At 39.1% G+C, this 12138-nt stretch overlaps 1 protein-coding gene across 2 annotated transcripts in view; it reads left to right on the top strand.

The window, feature by feature from the left end:
* The first annotated feature begins 359 nt into the window (after positions 1-359).
* Positions 360-12138, top strand: part of MINDY3 (MINDY lysine 48 deubiquitinase 3) — an 86945-nt gene continuing 75166 nt past the window's right edge. For both annotated transcript variants that reach the window (XM_032425586.1, XM_032425585.1), the window contains exon 1: positions 360-664. In XM_032425586.1, the coding sequence (XP_032281477.1) occupies positions 571-664 (94 nt within the window). In that variant the 5' untranslated portion in view covers positions 360-570. The remainder of the gene's footprint in view (positions 665-12138) is intronic.

Raw genomic sequence — 12138 nt, 5'->3', positions numbered from 1 at the left:
TGAGACTCAACCATCGTCTTAGAGTGTAGTTCAGTATAACTAATATTACAAATTTTAAAGACTAGGCTATGTTCAGGCCCTAAGGTTTGGTCCTCAGAGCCTACAGCTAAGACCACGGCAGTGCGCCGAGGAAGGTGTTCCTGGATGGTAAAAAACATGCCACCGCCCAGGGAACGCGGCGTGTCTGCCAGCGCAAAAGCTACCACCCCACCTAAAGCCCGAGGCTGAGCTCAGGAAGGCGGGTGACCTCCCGAGAGGTCCGAAGCTCTTCCTGCCCCCCCACTTCCGCTTCCGGGGAGGTGACTCCGGGGCCCTCCTGGCGTGGGGGGCGGTAGCGAAAGGGGAGCCGGAAGTGGCCCGGCACTTCCGGTACGGGAAACTCCTTGCTGCCGCTTTGGCTGGCTTGACAGGCGCGGTCTCTGCAAGTAGATCTCCTTTCGTCTTCCTCGCGTCCAACCCCCGAGCTCTTTTGCCGCTGCCGTCCTGCAACTCCTGTCTCCGAAGGCGCCCCTTCCCCATGTTCCGGGGCAGGAGTCCTGAAAGCGAAGACCCGCTCGCCGGTACCCCATCATGTCCGAACTGACTAAAGAGCTGATGGAGCTGGTGTGGGGCACCAAGAGCAGCCCCGGTCTCTCTGACACCATCTTCTGCCGCTGGACGCAAGGTACCCTGGCTGGGCTCTGACTTCCAGCCGCTTGCTGTGCCCCCTGTCTTGCCCCGCACTCTGTCCCGGTTGCCCTGCTCAGTTCTGAAACTGGACTTTCTAGAAACGCCCTGCCTGCCTTGGGGGGAGTGGTTGGGTAGGAGAATGGTAACAGCTAAATGGTTACTCTAAAGCCCCGAAGCGCCTCTGCCACTCCCTGGGCTGCCCTCCGGCCGGAGAGCAGGGGTGGTTGTTGGGCTGCGGTGTGCGACACTGAGGGTGCGCTCTGTGCCCCGGGGTCAGTTTCTCGGGAAGTGTTGCGGCCCCCTGAATCATTACCCACTAACAAGGCTTCATGATATTTGTGTTTGGATTAATTTTGGAGAGAGCGAAGTCCACAGGAAAGTCAAAGTGGCTAATTCCAGAAAGCAGCTCTGTTGTTTGTATTTTAATTACGTGGCTAGCCGTAGTACTCGGTGTATGAATATAGTGTGGCTTGCTATCGGGTGCTCTCTTGACCCAAAGCATCCCGGGCTTTGAGATGGTTTAGTATATATTACAGTTAAAAGGAAATGTGGATCATAGCACTTTCTGTGCTGGTCTAATTATCCAGACAGGATTTTGAGTTATGTAAGAAGTTTTATTAATACGAATACTAACGAAATAAAAACTACCATTTATTGAATTTCTGCACTGTGCCAGGCCCTGCGTTAGGTACTTAAGGATGCTAGCAATTATCTGTAATTCTGAAATTATAATAAAACACAACATTGCACACTATTTAAGGTGACTTCAGAAAGACTGGTGAAGTTAAGTGAGGTTAAGAGCCTTTGGAGTCAGAAGGATTGGTAATGTAAGTATGTAAAACATCACAGGCCAGTAAATAATAGTTATTCGTTCTTATTATTAAATCATTTATTTAGAGAATACCTGTTCTCAAAGGATTTGGGGCAATTTTAGCATAGTAAATCCAAATTCCTACCTCATAGTGTGTATTTTGTAACAAAAATTCGGGGTTTAAGTAAATCCCTTCCTCTCTCCCAGATATGCCTCATTTAAGAGCTGGTAAAATTAGACTCATAATGTATTACAGTCAGCTTATTTAGTCCATCACTCTTTTTTTGCTATCAGGAAGATGAGTGGTGGGGCTAAACAGGACAAAGTTGCACAAATTTATAGAATGGGAGTGAATTACAAGTCTCCCAATTCCTAATACAGCACTATATTCCTTTGAGTTTCCGAACCTTAACATGTAATTAGTTTGGTTCTTTTTACACATTTTAATTACGTCACTGAAGTAATATTTTCTGAAATCTTGGGCTCCTGCATTTGCAGATTTTAAAAAGCTTACTTTCTACTTTGACTTAATTTATCCTAATAGTGAACAGCCCAGAAGTATACAAGGCTGTGAAGGATTAAGAAAAATTTACTTCCTGTGTAAGTAGTTAGCATTAATTAAGCTTTTACAACATAGAATAAGATAGTATTCAGCCTTGTTTATGTTAATGCTGTGATGCAGATTCCAGGAGAATTCAGAGGCCATTCTAATAATGGTTAAGAGAAGGCTTTGGAACAGGTGTGCTTTGGTTCCAGATTCAAGTTGTTTAATTTACTTAAGCCTCAGTTTCCTTCTCTGTAAAATGCAGATAATAGTAGTGTCAACCTTACAGGGTCGTTGTGAGGATTGAAGGCATGTAAGTCCATTGAGGCACTTAGCACGATATCTGACATACAGTAAACACTCAAGACAATGGAGGTTCTTAAGACTTAATTTAAAAAGCGTTTAATTGTAGGCTAAGCCAAAGATCACTCTCTAGCCGTGACCTGACAATTACAAGAAATTGTTTATTTGATGAATAATCATTATTTTTTTACTTTTATTTTATATTGAAGCATAGAGGATACATGATCATTATTTAAAATACAACTTTATAATGACATTCGAAAATGCTGTGCCGCAAGAAGTTCCTTAAGATTCATTCAGTCATTGCCATTTAAAAATAAAGGATTTTTTTTTCTTTTTAGAGTATGTTTATATTGTGGATATATAATTCCTCATGGTCTTACATTGATCAAGATTTTCAGGTGACCAAATATGTATTTTTAAGTTACCACCTCTGAATCAGAGGGAGGTTGGTTACTGGCTTTGCGATGTTAACTGTTGTATTCATTTATTCATTTAGAGGCAGAAATCATTGCTAAAGATTGCTTTGGCAGTCATTTGGGATTATGAGAATAGGCACAAGACCTTGCTTTGCTGCATTTGCCTTAATGCATTTGTAATGTGACACCAACTTTGGCTCTATTTTCTAGTCTGTAACTGTGCTTTGACAACTGTAATCTTATAAGTTTTTGGAAGCAAGTTAAAGTGTAAGATGTTTAGGGTAAATATTTGTAAAATTATGTTTAGGCACATTCCATTTATGAACCCATGTTGATCACATTAAATTTTTTTTTTTGATACATTAAAACAAGCTGCAGGAGTTGCTGCAGCACCGAGTTGGGTTTTTTTCTTAATTGATCTGGCAGTTTCAGATAATATGTGAAGTCAGTGAGCCACAGAAGTGGCCCATAGTTTAATTCATTTGGCAGTTTTAGATAATTCTCTTCTGCAATTCCTTTTTCTTTGCGGAAAAAAACAGGGTTTTATGGGGTTTTGGTTTGTGTGGGTTTTTTTTTTTTTTTTGCCAGTTTTTCTTTGAAAGACAGTAAGTCACATAATTTAAAGATTTGCAGTTGTTATTTTCTAACTTGGAAATTGAGTCTCTACTCCTGCCTCCTTCCCTCCTGCTCAATTGCCTGTGATCATTTTTTAAGAAAAGTGTGTATTTTCTACCTCTTATTCAGAAGCACCATTTATCCTCGCCCCTTTCCCACAAACTATAGCGGTGTTCCTAGGCCTCTGCAGGTTAGACTTGGTAGGTAGGATGGGAAGGCAGACAAATAATAAGCATAGCACAAATGAAGTACATGTAATAGTTAGAAGGTAAAGAAATAGGGAGTTGTGGAATGGGGTGGTGTGGCTAGGCCTTATTTTAAGAGGAGATTTGAGCAAACACTAGAAGCAACTCAGTTAGTTATGCAGTTATCTGAAGAGTGTTCTAGGCAGTGAGAATAGCCATTATAAAAGACTTGAGGCAGAGTATTCCTGGCTTTTTGTTCAAGGAGCAGGAAGGAAACTAGTTCAGCTGAAGAGGGAATGAGGGAAGGGGAGAGTAATAAAAGATGATGTAAAAAATAATTTTCATACAATGGCCAGTAAAGCCTTACAGGCCATGGTAAGGACTTTGGCGTTTATTCTGAATGAAATGAGAGGTCATTGCAAGGTTTGGAGCAGAGGAGAGAAATGACATGACAAGTTTTTAAACTGACTGCTGTGTTTGAGGATAAAGTGTAGTGGCTTGAGTGAGACAGCAAGATCAAACGAGAGACATTTGCAGTAATCCATTGGGGTAGAGATGGTGGCTTAGACCAGGATAGTAGTACTGGGGATGGTAGCAAGTGGTGCGATAGATCAACTCCCAGCAGAACCAAAATAAGAGTCATCTAGATCTGACAGGAGTAAGTATAAATCTTATTATAAATGAAAACATTTTGACTTACTGGGAATTTCTGTTTTCTTTTCAGTATTGATTGTCTAGTTCAGTGTTTGGCAGACTTTTTCTGTAAAAGAGTCAGCTGCATTTATTGTTTCTGTCTCAATACTCCTCTCTGCCATTGCAGCAAAAGCAGCCCTAGATAATATAGGTATGGCTGTGTTCCAAAACTGCATTTACAGAAACATGATCTAGATTATAAGCATGATCTAAATCCTGATCTAGATTATAAGCTCTGAGAAATCATTTTTTTTTTCCTTTTCCCCCCTCTTTCTCCTAAGCTTTAAGTTATTTTATTGTTTAGTGTATAAGATTAACCCAAGAGAGAGAAACACAATTCCTGTTTATACCAGTTCATTGTTTTGGGGGGCCTCATGGAGGTGGAAGGGGAATGGAGCTGTAGTTGGCTGAAATTAAGAGTTTGGACTTTTGATATAGGACAATTTTTGTTATGTAATATGAAAAAAATAACAACATGATAAGTGAGGGATCAGTTAAAATATAAGTATCAAATGTATTTACAAGTTAATACATTTATTATAATGATTTAACATTTTACCAAAGTAAATGATAAACCAGTATAATTATTATTGTTATTATTATTGAGAGAGGGTGAGCAAGCATGCACAAGTAGGGGGAGGGGCAGAGGGAGCTAGAATTTTTAGCAGGCTCCCAGCCCAGGGCAGAGCCCAACATGGGGCTCTTTCTCATGACCCTGAGATCATAACCTGAGCTGAAACCAAGAGTCAGACGCTTAACCGACTGAGCCACCCAGGCACCCTGATACACCATTATTAATTAATTTTTCTTCCAAAATGAGAATAATGTGGATCATACCACTTCAGAGGTTTTTGTTGTTGGATGCCTCTTATTTCTCTCAAGGATATACTCCTTTCTCCAGCCTACCTGAATCATGTCACCTAAGATCCAGTTCTTTTAAACTTAAAATTTGTAAGCTTATATGACAAAGTTAATTTCTTGGTACTTTGAATACAAATACTTTTGTTTTTTAGTTCAAAGTATCTATCATAATATCTTACATTGCATTATGCTTTACAGTTTTTGGAATTCTTATTTAATCCATGCAATAACCTTGCGAGATAGCAAAGGATAAATGTAGTTTTCCTCATCTTTATAGAGGAGGAAACGAAGGCACAGTTCAGATTTGACTCAACCAATATCATTGAGTTTGTAATGACAAACCAAGTCTTTCTAAGGGCTTTGTTTACTTGGGAGCCTAGAATTATGGAGGCAGAAGTTAAAAAACATGATTTGAGTAACGTATATATGCATAGTAAGTCATATGAAAGTAAAAGATTGGAAAATTACAAAGAGGTTCATGGCTCAGGTTTAAATTAGTTACGAGCTATAAAACAGATTTCTATGTCTGTAGTACTGTGGAATGTGATACAAAATTATGTATTTAGGATCAGATGCTTTAGATGGCTAATTTCAGATCTAATCAGAAAAAACCATTTTGTGAAAAGATAATTCCTTTTAAAAGTAGGAGATAATTTGAATATAAGAATACAAGAAAAATAACTGTATATCCTAAAAAATTAAACTCAAGTGAAACCTTATTATAAAGGAAGAAGCCTACTTAGCCTAGTCCTGTTTTAGCATAGAATACTTAATTTACATTTAGTTGACTTTATTTCATTATATTTATTTCATTATAGCCTTTTGCTCATTATCAGTTAGCACACTCAAACATGTATACATAATTAAACAGAATTTGGAGTACAGCAGATCTGCCTAGAATTCTCGCCATGGGATTTTTATACAAAAGCAACTCATTGTAGTTCATTTCAGCTATAAGTCCCACCCATGGATCTTGAAAACTGCATTACATTATTAGTAATTTTAAGGAAGGTAAGAATTCATTCCTGATTCATGTTTATTACATATCCCGAATGTTTGATAGATTCTAGTTTTCGCTTCTGCCCTTAGGCCCAACGTCAGGGATCCTTTGCTTATTTCCATTAGGAACAGAACTGGACAGAGTGGGGGGCCTCTTGGCTTCATCTCTTGTTCCTATGTTGGACCTCAAATTTGGTTGTCTTGACATGATAACCAGCACCCTTAGAGCTCCTTTGTCCTGTGCATCATAACTGTTTCTCATCCTCCATATAGCCTGTCATCATTTCGTTTCTCCCAGGCTGCTACGTATCAATGGAGAAAATTGTGGTCAGCATCAATACAAATGCAGTAATCAAACCTTAGCTGAGCCCTCAGCATTTCTCTCAGTTCTTTATCTTGTCAGCTTTTCCTGTTTTTTAGAATTAACATTCTCCTCAGTTCTCTCTCTCTCTCTCTCTCTCTCATTCCCCTCATTCTTATTCAGTAATATCACTTCCTCTTTGCCTATATATTTAATTTAGAAGCCTGCTAAGATTCACTTCTTCTGCTAGGCCAGTGGCTTTCAAGTTTTTTTAACTTGGGGCCCCATTATACTCTGAGAAATTATTAAGGACTTCAGTATGAAAAATAAAATTAATGAGACCTGAGGCATTGTTTTACATTTCTGTAAGTCTCTCTAATGTCTGGCTCATTAGAAGACAGCTTGGATCCTCACATTTGCTTCTCTGTTCAATCTGTTGTAATATGTTGTTAGGAAGTGGATGCAGAAAATCCAGCCTCACCAAGATTGTAATTGGTAAGGTAGGAGTCATACAACAGCCTTTTCAGGTAATTGTGGATATTTGTCTTTGATACTACACCAAAACTTGACAGTAGTTTCTTAGAGGTTATTCTCAGTACGCAATCTGAAACCACATGAATGAATTTTTTGTACTCTGTTAAATTGAAAACCATTGGTTTGTCTTGTACTTTGAATGGATCTTTACCCATGCATTCATTTCTAACAGCAAGCATCAGTCGTTTGAAAGTTATTGGTCCACTGGTTTATTCAGACATTCCAAATGATAACACATTTCAATATCAAAAATCACATTTATTAATATCACCACTGATCTCATTAGAAAAATATCTAAGAATTGAGATGTCAAGTTCACAGTGGCAGATGCAGGTTTTCCAAAATTTTAGTTATGCTTGAAAGCCTGAAATTTTATCACTGGCGAATATAACTGAAAGTTATTTTTCTTGAAGTATCAGGCTCACTTCATTCACTTCTGAGAAAGGGTTTGCCACATACCCAAGTCTGAATAATCATAGTTTGTCAGTAGCTCTTCAGAATAAAAACAGTGCTCTACAAAAAAGTACTTACAGCTTGCAATTCAGAAATTATACACATGCTTTTTCTTGAGACAAAGATCAGTCATCATCAAGGTATGTAGCACAGGTGCTTTATGGGTAGTTTCCTTTTTGTCATGCAGAATAGTTTTAAAAAGGACGCTTTATTCAAGGTCAAGATTTAATAAAATTAGCATCAGTGAGGACATTCTTTAGTTAAATTGGCTTTTGTGTATGTGTGTTTGAGAGAGGGTGGTTTTGTTTACTGGTATGGTAACTGCTAATACAGTTTAACGACGCTGCCTTCGTGTGTGTGTGTGTGTGTGTGTGTGTGTGTGTGTGTGTGCTGAGACACCAGCAGTCACACCTACTATCTGCTTTTGTACCATGGCTCTGAATGTCAACACAGTGTAAAGGGCAAATAATGTCTTAGTACCCTTATGAGAATTATTTTTACCCCTAGTAGATCCCCTGAAAGAGTCTCAGATTTCCAAGTTTCCATAGACCACACTTTGAGAACCTCTCTTTATCCAGTCCTTCCCCCCTCACCCCCCCAACCACACCACAACTCTAAGACTTGGAATCTTTAAACTTCCTCTTTGCCATGTAATCACTCTTTTCCTGTTTTTAAACTCATGCCCTTCGGTCTATATAAATAATAATTCTTTATCCAGTTACCCTTCAAGTTACCATATTTTTTGCCTTCATTTGTTTAAAAAGTAGTTTGCTTTTACTCTTTCTCCTTGTATTCTGAATCACTTTAAATCACTTACTCTCTCCAGTGCTCTAGATTTCTTTTTTTGTATTCCCAGAGATGTGCTTAATCCAGTGTTTTAATTTATGTTTTTACTCTACTCAGCAGCATTTGTAGCAAGTGACTACTCTTTGCTTCCTGGAGGACTTCAGTGTGTTTTTCTCTTACCTTTCCAGTCTTTGTCCATCTTCGCTGACTCAGCCTCTGCTTATTTTTTAATGTTCCCAACTCCATTATTTTTGTTTACTTGTTCTCATTTACTTTGACTGCCAGTGTTGAGGATGATTCAAATTGCTGTGTTTAATCCTAATCCCTGCCCTGAGCTTCAGACCCATATTTCCCCACTTCTAAGAAATGTTGCCAAATGGTGCTTGAGTGGCCCATTCAGTTAAGCATCTGCCTTCGGCTCAGGTCATGATCTCAGGGTCCTGGGATCAAGCCCAGCATCGGGCTCTCCTCTCAGCGATGAGTCTGCTTCTCCCTCTCCCTCTGTGATCTCTCTCACTTTAACTCTCTCTCAAATAAATAAATAAAATGTTAAATAAATAAATGTTGCCAAATGGTTATCTCACAACTGGACTTGGCACACCTAGAAACAGACTCCCCTGTTATCTTTCCTTGCAACAGTTCAAAAAGCATTTATTGAGCATTAACTACACTAGGAAAACTGGTCAGCAGAATAGGCAAGATACCTATAAGGCAAATAATAAACAAGTAAACAAGCAATAATGAAGTAATCATAGATTATAAAAAGTACTGGTTATGCTGATGGTAGGAGAGACCTACTTAGGTTTATCAGGGAATATCTCTGAGAAGTTAACACCTAAAATGAGTCCTTAATAATGAGAAGGATTCAGGTTTCTAAAGAGAGAAGGGGAAATGCATATAGAAGGAACAGCAAGCACTAGGGCTAAAGTAAAGACCTTGGGATGTTCTAAAGTCACATGAGAAGCCACTGAAATGTATTAAGTAGGCTGTGACAAAATCCGATTTCCAAGTCTGAAATATTCCTCTGGTAACTCTATGGTGAACATATAAGGATGGGGGGTGGGGTAAGTGGGGAGGAATGGGGGCATCTACTTGGAAACTTAACAGTATTCTAGATGAGAGATGACAGTGGTTTGAACCTCAGGGTAGACCAGAGATGGGATAGAAATGGACAGATATAAGTCATGTTTTGGGGTCTTGAACCAAGAGGATCTTGCCTCAAGATGACAAAGGATTAGCAGGTGTTTCAAGTGCAGGGCACAGTATGTTCAAAGGGTAAGAAACCTGACAGAAAATGGATATTTGAGGACCTGAAAGATGCTCAGCATGCCTGAAGTCCAAGAGGAAGAGTGGCAAAGGATGAGGTAGGAGATTTAGGTAGAAATCATATCATACAGGACCATGTTAAGAAAACTAAACTCTGTTTATGTCTGGAATTATAATCTGGGCTCTATTTGAGAATTCTCTCATTAAACCAGTAATGGAAATCTTGAGAGTAGATGAGTTACCTAAGGAAAATATATGGAATGAAAGAACCATAGATCCTAAAGCCAAGGCATGAGGAACATTAGCATTGAAGAGGAGTTGACCAAGGGAACTGAGAAGAAACTGAAAAGGAAAATTTGCAGCAAGAGGGACCAGTAAAGCCAAGGGGCAAAGGTTTTTCAGAAGTCCATGGTCAGCATTTCAGGTGATTCTCTGGAGAGTAAATAAAAAAAGACTTGAGAATTTGCCTGTATTGGTCATTGATGAACTTGGTGAGAATGAATTTGGTGCAGTCAGAGGTTGAAAACCAAATTTTGGGGGTTAAATAAATTATAAGGAGAATAATATTGTAAGGTTGAATAATTGTAAGGAGATTGAGAGAGTGCATATAAGACAAGTAGGTGGGCTTTGAGAGGGTGGTGGTTGGAGTTTTTGGTGGTTTTTTTTTTTTAATGGTCAGCTGGATTTTTTAAATTTAGACTTCACTTTTTTAGAGCAGTTTTCGGTTGACAGCAAAACTGTGGGGGAAGCTACAGAGGTTTCTCATATACCTCCTGCTCCCACAAAATGCGTAGGCTTCCCTATTAGCGTTAGACACCCCACCAGGGTGGAATATTTGTTAATTGATGAACCTGCACTGACACATCATTATCACCCAAGGTCCACAGTTTACAGCTCACTCTTGGTGTTGTACATTCTCTGGGTTTGGACAAATGTATAATATGGTTTCACAGTATTTTCACTGCCCTAAAAATCTGTGCTTTGTGTATCATCCCTCTTCCCTTTCTCCCTCCACCAATCCCCGGAAACCACTCATCTTTTTATGGTCTTCATAGTTCTGCCTTTTCTAGGATATCCTATAGTTGGAATCATACAGTATGTAGCCTTTTCCAGTTGGTTACATCATTGAGTAATATGCACTTAAGGTTCCTCCATGTCTTTTCATGACTTTTAAGCTCATTTATTTTTTAGTGCTGAATTATATTTTGTTGTCTGGATGTACCGCAGCTCATTTACCCCCCCATTCAGTTACTGAAGGACAACTTAGTTGCTTCCAAATATTAGCAATTATGAATAAAGGAGCTGTAAACATCTGTGTGCAGGTTTTTGTGTTTACATAAGTTTCCAGCTCTTTACTAAAAGAAATTTGGGTGGATTCTTAAGGAGGATTTTTTGTTTTTTAAATATGTGAGACATGTTTAAGTACTGTTTGAAAGAGAGGGATTGAAAGGTTAAGAGAGCAGAGGTGGGATGGAATGGGCTCCTCTATGCTGTTTCTTATCTCAATTGTTATCACCTAGTGTCTCAAGCTAGAAACTTCAGAATCTGCTCTCATTTCTTTGTCCCACTTGCACATACTCATCAAATCTTAATTTTTACCTAAGAAATACTATTTAGATAGAGTTTCCCCTCTCCATACTATTGTCAATTTTATTAGGTCGATAACATCTCTGTATGGCTGTTGAAACAGTCTCATCCCCATTCTATTCCTTTAAAAAAGGAAAAAAAAACAGTATTAAACATATTACAGTTCACTTAGTACTTGTCAGGGTCTGGCCCTTCCCAGTATTAACCTCCTGTCAGCTTTCCCTCCCATTTACCATCTCTCCCATCCTACCCCCATGCTACCCTTAAGCTACGTTAAATTTCCCCCTGCCCCATAAACTTGTCTTGTTCTTACCAAACCTTTTTCCTTTAATAAAGGTAAGTTTTCTGTACCTGAAAGTCATTCCTCATCCTCGTCCTCACAAATTCCTGTTCAAGATCAGCCTCAAAGTCACCTGTTGTGACTTGACTCAGGCAGAGTTAATCGTTCCTTTCTGTATCCATAATACTGTCTTCATACTTCTGTTTTTTGTTTTTTTTTTTTAAAGATTTTATTTGTTTGACAAAGAGAGACACAGTGAGAGAGGGAACACAAGCAGGGGGAGTGGGAGAGGGAGAAACAGGCTTCCCGCAGAGCAGGGAGCCCGATGCAGGGTTCGATCCCATCAAGACCTGAGCCGAAGGCAGATGTTTAACGACTGAGCCACCCAAGCGCCCCCATACTTCTGTTTTAACATTCACTTCTTCTTTATTATTTATTTGTTCATATGTCCATGTTCACCTATACTGTTGGCTCCTGCAGACCAGGGACTTTGTTATTCATGCATACATCCTAGATGCTTGCTGTAGTATTTTATGTTCATTAAGTGTTCGTGGGATGAATGACTGAACTACAACCATTAGTGAAACTTTACATATTCCTAGCATGTTGGAATTGGAAACGATCATTTTAAAGATAAGTACACAGAGACCTAGGGAGGCGAAATGATTTCCCAACAGTGATACAGATAGTAACTCAGTCCTCTGGACTTCTGGCCCTATGCTGTCTGTAGGAACATCTACTAGTTGCTCTCAGTCGGTGCTGGTTGGGTAATTGTGAAATTGAGATAGAGCTAGTATGAGCACATTCCCTGTCTATGATGCCTTTAATTTTT

This window comes from Phoca vitulina, unplaced genomic scaffold (genome assembly GCF_004348235.1).
Source record: "Phoca vitulina isolate PV1807 unplaced genomic scaffold, GSC_HSeal_1.0 scaffold33, whole genome shotgun sequence".
NCBI lineage: Eukaryota > Metazoa > Chordata > Mammalia > Carnivora > Phocidae > Phoca > Phoca vitulina.
This window is presented reverse-complemented; position numbering and strand designations above follow the sequence as displayed.